Raw genomic sequence first — 13,145 nt, forward strand, 5'->3', positions numbered from 1 at the left:
ATTATTAGGGATCAATGAAATATCTCTGACTCGTATTTCTCCTGCAACAGTTAGGGCATCAGATTTGCTATTAACAAGGACTATGTTCCAGGAGTGTTTTATTGGGTTAATTTATCAATTCATTATCTACCAAGTTGCACAATACAATTGTATCACAGCTTCATCAGTAAACTTTAGAATCATAGAATGGTTACAGCACGGAAGGTGGCCATTCGGCCTGTCGAGCCTATGCTGGCTCTCAGTCCCACTTCCCCGCCCTTTCCCCGTAGTCCCGCACTTTTGTACAACTTTCAGGTCTGACTGTTTAGTGAAGGGCTGTGGGCTGCAGAGACCTGCTTGGCAGGGTTCACCGAGGAAGGGAGGAGTGTTGGCAAGGCGACACCTGGTCACAGGCAGGCTGGCACGCAGGAGAAGGCGTCTCTGTCAGCACCGTGCAGACAGGCAGCGGGCAAGGGGGGCCGCAACCATGATTCATTCATTCTGTGCCAGACCAGCGTGCCGGTCGTCTTCACTGGCCAGAATCAGGATTGCGGTTGGCTGCTTGGGGACACTTGGCTGCTCACTCCTCTGCGGAACCCCAGGACAGCGCCAGAGCATGCATACAATGCCGCTCATTGTGCCATCAGGTGCATCATCGAGCAGTGCATAGGCATCCTTAAGCAGTGGTTCCGGTGCCTGGACCGCTCTGGTGACACCTTGCAGTACTCTCAATGGGTCTCCATAATCGTCGTGGTCTGCTGCACAACCTGGCCATCATGAGGGGACAGCCGCTGGAGATCGAGCCAGCAGTACCACCCGAGGAGGAGAAGGAGGATCCCCATCGCCCCAGAGCTAGGAAGCGTCGACCCATCGCCACCCTGGAAGGGCTGGGTGCAGACTGACCAGCACTCTCCTGGAAGGGTGCGTCCTCACATATATGGAGGTGCCTGACACCTCCCCTGCAATCTCCCTCCATGCATGATGTACTGGTGGTCTGCCAGGTCTTCCCATGTCACAAAACAGTATTCTTCTTCTGTCCTCCATGATATGTCCTTACTAAACAATATAAATGCACACGATGCCCATACTTGAGAGAAGGTCACTCTGTGATCAGTAACCTTTGTTACCAAGCCCTCAAGTGATGAAGGTGGGTGGAGCTTCCCCTTTTATACCTGAAAGTCCAGGTTAGGAGTGTCTCCCACAAGTTCACCCCCTTGTGGTCAATGTTCTCAAGCTGTACAACTTAGGTCAGCTTATACATGGGTTACAATGATAGTTGAATACATGACATCACCTGCCCCAAAGTCTTATTGGGATCACAGGTTAAGTCTCTCTGGTTTACGCTCCCTTGTAGAGCACCTGAGTTGGGGCTCCGGTTGTTGGGCACTGGCCTGAGTGTCTGCTGTTTGCGGTGCCTCAGGCCTGTCCGGACTGCCCACAGTAACTGGGCTCTCCTCCACTTGGTGCCGGTGTTCGGTCACCTGTGGTGGAGTAAACTCTACGTCGTGTTCTTCCTCTGCTTCTTCAATGGGGTTGCTGAACCTCCTTTTAGTTTGATCCATGTGTTTGCGGCAGATTTGTCCATTGGTAAGTTTAACTACCAAAACCCTATTCCCCTCTTTGGCAATCACAGTGCCTGCAAGCCATTTTGGGCCTGCAGCGTAATTAAGGACAAAAACAGGGTCATTGACATCAATACATCGCGTCCTCGCATTCCTGTCATGGTAGTCACATTGTGACTGACGCCTACTCTCAACAATTTCTTTCATAGTGGGGTGTATAAGGGATAACCTGGTTTTGGGCATCCTTTTCATTAGCAGCTCTGCGGGTGTGACCCGTGAGCGAGTGTGGTCGGGATCTATTGGCCAACAGGAGGTGTGATAAGCGGCTTTGTAGGGAACCTCCTTGGATTCTGAGCATCCCGTTTGATTATCTGCACTGTTCGTTCCGCCTGGCCATTTGAGGCCGGCTTGAACGGTGCCTTTCTGACATGGTTGATTCCATTGCCTGCCATGAAGTCCTGGAATTCAGTGCTTGTGAAGCACGGGCCATTGTCGCTGACCAAGACGTCCGGTAGACCATGGGCAGCGAACATTGCCCGTAGTCTTTCTACCGTGGCAGAGGATGTGCTTGAATTTAAAATGGTACACTCAATCCATTTGGAGTAGGCATCTACTACAACCAAAAACATTTTTCCCATGAAAGGACCTGCGTAGTCCACATGGATGCGTGACCATGGCTTGGCGGGCCAGGAGCTAAGGGGGGCTTCCCTGGGTACGTTGCCCAGCTGAGCACACGTGTTGCACCTGCGAACACAAAGTTCCAGGTCTGCATCTATCCCTGGCCACGGCCTTCATCAGGGAGTACATTCTGGATCCACAAACCGTCAGGAGATGAGCCCTGCGTTTGTCGGCCGAATCCTGTCCCAACCATTCCTCAGTGACAAACCTTTGCTGAAGTCTCTCAATAAAGTCCTCCCAGTCATCACCAACACAGTACCTCTTCTATGCTCGCGTGGTTTAAATCCCAGTTTCTCATCGCCAATGATATGTCCTTACTAAACAGTATAAATGCACACGAAGCCCATACTTGAGAGAAGGTCACTCTGACTAGTTACCTTTATTACCAAGACCTCAAGTGATGAAGGTGGGTGGAGCTTCCCCTTTTATACCTGGAAGTCCAGGTTAGGAGTGTCTCCCACAAGTTCACCCCCTTGTGGTCAATGTTCTCAAGGTGTACAACTTAGGTCAGCTAATACATGGGTTACAACGATAGTTGAATACATGACACTCCACACCGTTCATCAATGTCTCCAGCTCCACATCAGTGAAACTGTTGTCTCTCTTTGCACCTCTTACACCAGCCATCCTTCCAACCACCTTCCCCCCCCCTCAGGGTCTTGCTGCAAACCCTGGCCGAGCAGCTGGCTCATTAGAAACCCTTACCTGCATGCTGAATTTCTCAGGTGGTGATAACGCTCAAATTAAAACAACCACACCGCTGAAAAATCCACTTTGGAAGGGTTCATTAGCACTGGAATCCATTTGTTCACTTTTGGAGCTGAATATGGGGTGACCCAGCCACAAAAGAATTTCGGCGCTAATGGCCACAAAAAGGTGGCTTTCTAGCGGTACTGAATTTTGGGCCCTAGCTCGCTTGGGCACAAGAAAACAACTTTGGGCAGCATTTATAAGTAGCCAAACTCTAACAGTGCAAAGGTTTACAGTAGTAACTGAGTAAATCCTGCACCATAGTTTCTAACCTATATTCTCCAAATGACCTTTGGATGTTTTATACAATTCTCTCAGTGCAGCTCACGGCGGATGCTGGTGCAGGGAGGAGGGAGGTGTAAATTGAGGTACAGGTGAATTTTAGAAAGCAGAGGTCTGGGAGTATAGACAGGTGTTGGGGCTGTGAGGAGTTCAGGAGACTGGGGGTGGGGGGCAACGGGGAGGGTTTATGTCGGAGCACAATAGAATGAAATTTACAAGCATCTTATCAAGTGAAATGACTTCAAAAAATTATATTTTGTGGCAGTATTGGAACTGAGCATTGAGGCAACAACTTGGTGGTTATGATTAAGCTGTTGGGCAATCATAACCTAATCCTTCTCCAAAAAGCGGAGGATTTGGGGAAGGGTTGGGAACCAAGGTACAACGATGGTCCCCGAAGGAAAGGCAAAGCTAATAAGGGTAAGAGGGCAAAATCAAAAAGTAGTGTGAACGTCTCGCTGTAGAATGCTTTTTGATTTTCCGATAAGAAACCACCAAATACTTACGAAAAGTAGGCTGGGTACAGGAAAACAATTATATTGAACAAGGGAAACAAGGATGCTGCATATCCGAGCACAGCACACACGGCAGTGATAGCGATCAAAATTTGGAAGAACCTGGACACGGATAATGACATTGTTCTTCATTTGGAATCCCTTCTGTTGGGCTCTGCCAGGTTACACCACATGATCGGTGGCTGGGAGTGTGTTACTAGGCTGCAGCTTGAATCTGGTGACATCACAGAAGGATTTATGTAGTCAGAACTGTGAGATTTGGCTGCATCCTTATATGCACAGGCGTGTTATATAAAGGCTGCAATGAGGGCAACAGAAATTGGGAGTCCAGCAGCCACCAACCAGACAAAGGTTAGGATGATCATCCTCAAAAAGGTGGAGTTAAAGTTGAACTGTTTTTCTAAACAGCCTTCCTTTTTTCCTACAATCTTTAAGGTTTTAAGTCTATACTTAGCATTACATCATTATTACTTCTCAATTTACCTCTTTTCAGCCTCAGGCTTTTCATCTAAGTTTAAGAATTTTTTTTTTTGCAGAACTTAAGAGCAGGAGTAGGCTATTTGGCCCCTCGAGCCTGCTCCTCCATTCAATAAGATCATAGCTGATCTGATCTTGTCAACTCCACTTCCCTGCCCCCTCCTCCCCATAACCCTCGACTCCCTTATCATTCAAAAGGTGTTGATGATGGCTTGGAGTTCAGCCTTTGTGTATGCAGACGCAAGCGTCATCCGGGTACTGTAGTTAGATAACAGAAGATGGGACTATTATGCTAATAAAAGTGATACAACTGATTACTGTATGCATTGATTAAGTGTGACCTTAGCTCCTTTAATTAAACTCCAGAGTGCTGGTACAACATGGGGGGGCCTGCTTATATAGTGCTCCCAAGAGATGCTGGGATCCCTTGGGACTCCAACAGGTAGGCCCTCTGGTGGTGGTGAGATATAGGTTGCCAAGGGTTACATAGATAACTGGGACGACCTTTGATCAAAGCACTGACCACGCTCGACCAGCTCCATTGGGCAGGCCACATCGTCCGCATGCCCGACACGGAACTCCCGAAGCAAGTGCTCTACTCGGAACTCCTACACGGCATGCGAGACCCAGGTGGACAGAGGAAACATTTCAAGGACACCCTCAAAGCCTCCTTGATAAAGTGCATCGTACCCACCGGCACCCGAGAATCCCTGGCCCCAAGACCACCCAAAATGGAGGAATAGCATCCGGGAGGGCACTGAACATCTAGAGTCTCGTCGACGAGAGCATGCAGAAATCAAGCGCAGGCAGCGGAGGGAGCTTGCGGCAAGGCAAACCAGGCCCCCACTCATCCTTTCCTTCAACCACTATCTGCCCCACCTGTGACAGACTAATTTTCACATTGGACTTTACAGCCACCCGAGAACTCACTGAGTGGAAGCAAGTCTTCCTCGATTCCGAGGGACTGCCTATGATGATATTCAAAAATCTGTCTATCTCCACCTTAAATATATTCAATGACCAACCCTCTACAGCTCTCTGGGGTGGAAAATTCCAAAAATTCATAACCCTCAGAGAAAAAAAATCCTCATTTCCATTTTAAATGGGCAACCCCTTATTCTGAAACTATGCCCCCTAGTTCTAGATTCCCCCATGAGGAGAAACATATCTGCATCTACCTTGTCAAGCACCCTCAGAATCTTTATATGTTTCAATAAGATCACCTCTCATTCTTCTAAACTCCAATGAGTATAGGTCCAACCTTTCTTCACAAGACATCCCCTTCATCTCAGGAATCAACCTCGTGAACCTTCTCTGAACTGCGTCCAATGCAAGTATATCCCTCCTTAAATAGAGACCAAAACTTTATGCAGTACTCCAGGTGTGGTCTCACCAACGCCCTGTACAGATGTAGCAGGACTTCCCTACTCTATCCCCCTTGCAATAAAAGGCCAACATTCCATTTGCCTTCCTAATTACATGCTGTATCTGCATGCTAATCTTGTGCTTCATGTAAAAGTTGGACTTCCCTTATCCGGCACCACTCCTCGTCCAGCATGATTCTGGTGGCCTGGGGCGCATGCGCAGAATGCAGCCAACCTCCACTCCAACTTTGGGGTTGCGGCAACATTTTGCGGCCCGCCCGGGGCTCAGACGACCTCCCGCCCCGGGCTGACCTCCCTTTATCCGGCAAAATCCCTTATTCGGCACAGACCAGGTCCCGAGCGTGCCTGATAAGGGAGGTTCAACCTGTACAAGGACCCCCAGAGCATCGAATGTGCTTTATATTCTTCAATGGATTGCGTGCACTACGTTAACTTCACAGGGAACAGTAGCACAGTGGTGATGTTACTGAACTAGTAATCCATCGACCTGAAACATTAACTCTGCTTCTCTCTCCACAGGTGCTGCCTGACCCGCTGAGTATTTCCAGCATTTTCGGTTTTTATTTCAGATTTCCAGCATCTACAGTATGTTGCTTTCGCATTGTAGTAATCCAGAGGCCTGGACTAATGATCCGGAGACATGAGTTCAAATCCCACCACGGCAGCTGGAGAATTTAAATTCAATTAATTGAATAAATCTGTTAGAAAAAGCTAGCATCAGTAATGGAGACCATGAAACTACTGGCTTGTTGTAAAAACCCATCTGGTTCACCAACGTCCTAACCCGGTCTGGCCTATATATGACTCCAGGCCCACAGCAATGTGGTTGACAGCCCTCTGAAAACAGCCTAGCAAGCCACTCGGGATGGGCAATAAATGCTGACCCTGCCAGCGATGCCCATGATTAATTTAAAAAAATCTTACTTGGACCTCCCTATAAAAATTCCCCAAGGATCAAAGTTATTTAAAGAATATATTCTAGGATAAATTTTCCAACCACAAAACAAAATTCAATCACATATGCAAGTCAGTTTAATATTTTTATTGAGCTTATTTTAAGTAACAAGAAAAGCAGTGCATCTAACATGTGGCGTTATTGTTCCACAACACATAGTATAGTCACAGTAAACAAGTTATTAAAACCTACTGACCCCAATCAATAGAGAGGGTCCTCATACAATTTTACAAGCAACACAAAGCATTGCCTTCAGGCTCCATCAGATTCAGGGTCTTCACTTGGCTCTTTGAATTCTGCAATAGTTAACTGGAGGTGGAAAACACTCATCAAATTTCACTTTATACTTAATATTTGCACTTTTTTTGCTACCTGTGGTCCACATTTTTCTACTGATGCAATATTTGATACTTAAAAAGGAACCGCTCACTAAAATACAAAGTTGTGATAAACATGCGGGCGGGGGGGGGGGTGGGGTGGAGAATCATCAAAGTTGCTTCTCCGTTTCTTCTGAAGGTTAGCCATCTATTTAGGACAACTAGAGAAATAGCTGACCCAACTTCTTTTAAACAAGAAAATCATAGAAATGCTACAGCAGTTTCTAGCAACATTATGGTGCAGTGCAGTGCTGGTTTCTCTCCCACACTCATCCCACAGGTCTGCTCTTTGGATTTCAGACAACATCAGAGTGTTCATTTTGCATCAGTTTCTCAAATCAGTGGGATACTAAACTGATGAGAACAAATGCACAAAAGATAATCAACTTAAGTACCGATTGAAAGTTCAGATATCTTGCACTGATTACCTGTACTTTAAGCAGACACCCCAAAGACTTCTACTCAATCTTAATTTTCTCAACACAATCCACATCTTTCCTTGGATAATGAGACAAATGATAATGTTTATCCAACGTTATCTCCAAACCAAAAGCATTTCCTCCCTCTCCCCTGTCCCAATCAAAGAGCCATGAAGGAATTGCTCTTCAGACACTTCCACTGTCCATTAAGTCACACTGTTATCTATAGTTAATGTTTCTTTCAGCCAGGACAGTTTAGGCAGTTGAATTCCCAGAAGTTGGTCCCAATAGGCGACTTCCTCTAGTACAAAAAAAATCCCAAACAAATCTCTCAATGCAAATTGGAGCTATGCAAGTTTTAACAACAATGGAGGCAGGACTTGTGTTGAGGGCCTTAAACTGAAGATAGAAGGCTGGAATAGTGCAGTTACAGCTCTCCTCAACAGAGGGGTAGAGGAGGGAAAACAAAAAGAAAAATAACCAACCCACTCACACACACACACACACCTCAAGGCCAGCATAAGCAAGATCAGAGCAAATCAACTTTCCAGGAGACATAATTGTAGCACAACATACAAAAACTATGTCTATCCAGTGTATAAAATCTGGTATCAAAGGTAGAAGACCTGAATTTTCTGAAAAATCCACTATAAAAACATTACTTGAATTTTCCAGTCTGACAGTACAATTTTAAAATTAGGAACTGTTCACATTGGAGTCTGTAACAAACAGATTAATAGGGTTTTAATTTATTAGCCCGAGCCAATAAGTGACGATATATTTAAATTTGCTGCAAAGCCTCATTTAGAATTCCTCAGTTATTCCCCACAAATGCCTTCACAGTTGGCCAACCATAGACTTCAAATATACAGATTTTTTTTAAAAAAACCTTAAAAATTGATGTCAATGATTCAACAATGTGCACTCGACAGAATTACATTTAGCATTCTGGCCTGAACTTTAAGATTTACAATGGGATGATTAAATCATCCTAGACAAATCCACTCATGAAGCAAGTTGGCTGGCACTGACTGGATACCAAACCATTTTCTCACTCTCGCTCTCCCAAAACAAAAATGCTAAATCTATATTTGCATCTCCATCATCAGCCACCAGTGAACCAGGTGTTAGTACAGGGTACAACTCTACAATCAACATGGTGCTATGTACACCAGAATTGCCAAAAAAACAATGATATTCTGAAAGAAATTCTCTTTTTTTCTAACCAATTTCTGCTGAGCTTTTGAGCTCAAGATGAGGGTTTGCAGAGTGTTGGAGGAAATACCATTTACTGCTGGTCTGACCTTAAATAAAGGAGATTAAACCAGCTACATTTTCACCTCTCTTATTTATTGCACTGATATTCTTTGTATACAACCCCTCCCAAAAAAAGGCTAAAGATTGTAATGCAAATACAGAACCATTTCAGATCCCAGGTGATGGGAAGTACCAGTCCACTCCCAGTTGCTTCAAAAGGGATTTATCAGACAGTTCAGAGGTTTTATAGAATAAAGGTTTTGCTGCATGCCACTTATGTAACTCGGACAGAAGCCTAGCCGGATCTGAAATTTTAAAAAAACAAAGTACTAGAAATGGTCAGCAAGAGGGTCAGCATCCGAGAGAGAAAGACAGATTGTTTCAGATTCCAATGGAAGATGCCACCTGGAAAATTAACCCCAATCTTTCCCTTCCAGATGCTGATTAACCCTTTGTGACTTTCCAGTGAATTGTTGCTTTTGTGTCAAGGTTCCAGCAGGTCTGTTCTTTGTGGGAATAACTTGATCTCGCAGGTGGTCTGTTCGCTCTAGTCCTCAGTTATCCTTGTCTTTTTCAAGTTCTAGCTTCATTGCTGAAATACAAGAGGAGAATTAGTAAAGGAACCATTTTGAAAACAGAAGACTATTTAGGAAGGAAAAGAGAGAAAACCAGGACATTTGGAATGTTTTGTACTTGAACAAAATATTTTCCTGATTTCTGATCATCAGCCAGAGCTATTCCTGCCCTTCACTCATGTGCTCTCGACCTCATGTTAAAATTGGTTTATTTTAACAGATTAAGTTTTGTTCTAACCTTATTGCCATTCTAAGCCAACAGAAACCATCAAAACAGCTGAGCAGCATGAGACAAAGAAAAAAAAGCTCTGCTATGAAGCAAAAAAAGAGCTGCACTTGGCCTAGAAGCTCATTGCTTGATATCGGATGAATTTTGCAATTGTTTTGGCAAAATTGAGAGAAAGAGACGGCCTGTAGTTTCCTCCTTGGTCACAACCTGGCAGTTACACTCGAAAATGCATCCAGCATCAAGTTACACCCAAGTATCCTTCTTAATACAAGAAATTTCGAGCCTGCTCTCTATTATTCAATAAGATCATGGCTGAAATACATAGTCAGTTTCCCGCCCTATCCCAATATCATTTGAGCCCAAAGATCTCTCTCAAGTCTTGAATAAACGACTGAGCATCCACAGCCCTCTGGGGTAGAGAATTCCAAAGATTCACCACCCTCTGAGTGAAGAAAGTTCTTATCTCAAATGGCTGACTCCTTATCCTGAGACTCTGACCCCTAGTTCTAGATGCTCCAGCCGGGGTAAACACCTCTCAACATCTACCCTGTTAAGCTCGAAGAATATTATACCTTTCAATGAGATCACCTCTCATTCTTCTCAACTGCAATGAGTATAGGCTCATTCTACACAAATCTCTCCTCAGAACAATCTCCCCCCCACCCCCTCAATCAAATCTAGTGAACCTCTGTTGCACCTCCTCTAAGCCAAGTATATCCTTCCTTAGGTAAGATGACCAAAACTGTACTCCAGGTGTGGTCTCACCAAAGCCCTATATAATTACAGCAAGACTTGGTTACGTTTGTACTCCAACCCACTTGCAATAAAGACTAACATATCATGTATCTCATTAGTTGGGCTGAATGGCCTGTTTTCTGGCCGTATATCCTATGAATATGGCCAACCTTAAAATGGGCATAAATGGGCCCAAGGAAACTTGGACCCACACCAGTGTATTCTTGGGAGTTCTAAGTTGGACTCATTTAACCATCATTCAAGCACATCAGACACAGCATGTTTAAGAACCTGCAATCGGAGAAGCGTTTCAATTTTGAATGTACCTTGCACTTATGCTATAAAAAAATACACCAAATGAATCAGAAAATACAGAGCAGGTCTCAGTGAGGACAAGTTTTTGAAACGCTCAAATAAAAATTTCAATTAGAACAATTACTTTCCTACTGTGGCTGTAAATCTGGTTGTAATATTGAGAGACCACCCCAAGCAAACGCAATTGGAGGATGCTCACATTGGAGAATCGTGAGCGTGGCCAGTTTTGAAGACGGAGATTCGTTCGGATGGAAGGTTTGATGGACCGATGTAAAAGATTGAGGATACTGTAGTTGAGCATACTGTAGTTGCGCACAGAACACACACACCCAAAATGCCGCGATTTTTAAGCCATGCCCAAATCATTGGTGTAACTGGGCACAAATGCAGAGGAAACTCCAGGCCATAAAGTTTAATTTATTAAATGAAGGTATGTTTAAATATATAATTTATTAGTAAACTGAAAAATACAAAGCTAACAGTGACCTATGGCAAAATTGATAAGAAACAAATGAGATGCATAATAATTCAGGGGTAGAGTTTGCACCGGCTTAGTAAAAGTCAAAATGTATTAGTCTATAAAGTTACCAATGAGTTTGAATATCCTGGCCACTGAAATGCTAGAAAAATATTGAAGTACTATATATTGGGGAGGGGGTAAGGGGAGTACAATTCGAAAGCCAATTTTCACAATTAAAAAATTTTTTTTTTTTTTTTTAAATAAAAGGACATGACAGCTGCCAACGAACTGGAAGTGGTTCATCACGAGTGTGGGTTAGTTAAAAAAAATTTTTAAAAATGCTTGGAGGGAGTGGGCGGTGAGGAAAAATGCCGGGCGGGAGCGGGTTGCTTCAAAAATGCTGTGGGGGGGAAAAAAAAGTTGCTTCCAGTTGCAGATTAATGCGCAGTACACTTCTGCACAGTGACTGGTCATTGGCAGCACTCACTGGTTTTAAAAAGGTTCAAATTAAATGCTTGGCCGCGGTTGAACAGCAGTAGGTGTGTAGAGCAACTGCTTAGTAACCATGTCCAACTTACCGGCAGGTCAATAACCATCCTTTTCTACTTTCCTGCCATCAATCTACTGACAGCTGACTCTAGGGTATTGGGCAGCAGGAAGGAAAAAAATGACAGATTACAGGACATAAAACATGTTCATCCCACCCTCATTAGGAGGTTTGGGTACAGCATTATATCCCATTACCCAAGTTTCATTTCAGCTGCTCTGCTGGGTTGGTAGATATTTACTGCGCTGGAGACTGGTTACAAAATACACAGGGAGCAAGGATGATGCATGAAGGATCGAGAGCATTGCAACATGGATACATAAACCACAAAGTGCTGCAATAACTCACATCATTTAATAGTTTGTTCATTTTTTAAAACTTTCCCTGCTCTCACAAGTTGTTTTGTTGCGTCAGCTGTGGCTCAGTGGGTAGCACTGAGTCAGAAGGTTGTGAGTTCAAGTCACACTGCAGGAACTGGAGCACAAAAAAGCTAGGCTGGCACTCCAGTGCAGTACCGAGGGAGTGCTGCTCTGTCAGAGGTGCCATCTTTCGGATGAGACGTTAAACCAAGGCCCTGTCTGCCCTTTCAGATCCCACGGCACTATTTTGAAGAGCAGGAGAGTTATCCCTTGTGTCCTGGGCCAATATTTATCCCTCAGACAACATTAAAACAGATTATGTGGTCATTATCACATTGCTGTTTGTGGGAGCTTGCTGTGCACAAATTGGCTGCCTTGTTTCCTGCATTACAACAGTGACTACACTTCAAAAAGTACTTCATTGGCTGTAAAGCGCTTTGAGGGCGTCCAGTGGTCGTGAAAGGCGCTATATAAATGAGTCTTTCTTTTGACTTCAATAGATAAGAAAATTGCGCAGAGTGTAAAACATCGATTGTTGCAATCCACCGCCCAAGATGAATTTCACCCCCCATTAGTTTTAGCCTGAATGTAAAGGTGACATTGAGATATTTGCTGCCTTTTACGATAATGTGGTGGGCATTCCACGTGGCTTACGTTGCAAAATGCCATTGATAAAGGCAATGTTAGTCATGTCTCACATTATCCCACTTGTGGCGCATGTAAAGTACTGGTGCTGACTTAGGTTCACTGGAAATTTGATCTGCTTGTAGAAATGGCTTTTCTGTGTGAGCAAAACAATAAAAGCCACATCAATAAAAACAACATTTGGGACTCAGTGACTGGAAGGTCTAAATTTCTCCAAGCACTAAAATAATTAAGAATGTCATCAGCATACAAGAGAGTTGTTCTTTCTACAGGTAAATTCTACTGTCCCACAAACAGAACCACATGTATTATTGGTTTTACACTCTGAACAGTACCCATCGTGAGTAGCGGTATCTTATTTTGTACTAATTAGATGATCAGAGTGCTTGGAGTTAAAGGCAGGAGGGCAAATAGAAGTAGGATTCACATAAAAGGCCCAAATTAGCACTAAAGTTGTTGCAACACATTTCTTGACTACCGAAGGAGGAAACAACAATATGTTACTTCCAGAAAAAGACTTGTAGACTGATGGGGTAAAGCACTACATGGAATTAGCACACCTATCAGCTAGCATAGCTTCCATTTAGGATCATTGCAATAAGAGAAAGGGACAAAAGCTTATGGAAATTCTACTAAAATGACTA

The 13,145-nt window shown here is 44.0% G+C and overlaps 1 protein-coding gene across 4 annotated transcripts in view; it reads right to left on the reverse strand.

Moving 5' to 3' along the window:
• Positions 1-6,655: 6,655 nt before the first annotated feature.
• The window catches only part of reep6 (receptor accessory protein 6), a 35,777-nt gene continuing 29,287 nt past the window's right edge, over positions 6,656-13,145 (reverse strand). For 2 of the 4 annotated variants that reach the window (XM_070859670.1, XM_070859671.1), the window contains one exon: positions 6,656-9,228. In XM_070859670.1, coding sequence (XP_070715771.1) covers positions 9,223-9,228 — 6 coding nt within the window. In that variant the 3' untranslated portion in view covers positions 6,656-9,222. Of the gene's footprint in view, positions 9,229-11,528; positions 12,638-13,145 lie in introns of those variants that run through there. The other 2 variants (XM_070859669.1, XM_070859668.1) reach the window with 2 other exon arrangements.

The sequence above is a fragment of the Pristiophorus japonicus genome, chromosome 18 (genome assembly GCF_044704955.1).
Source record: "Pristiophorus japonicus isolate sPriJap1 chromosome 18, sPriJap1.hap1, whole genome shotgun sequence".
NCBI lineage: Eukaryota > Metazoa > Chordata > Chondrichthyes > Pristiophoridae > Pristiophorus > Pristiophorus japonicus.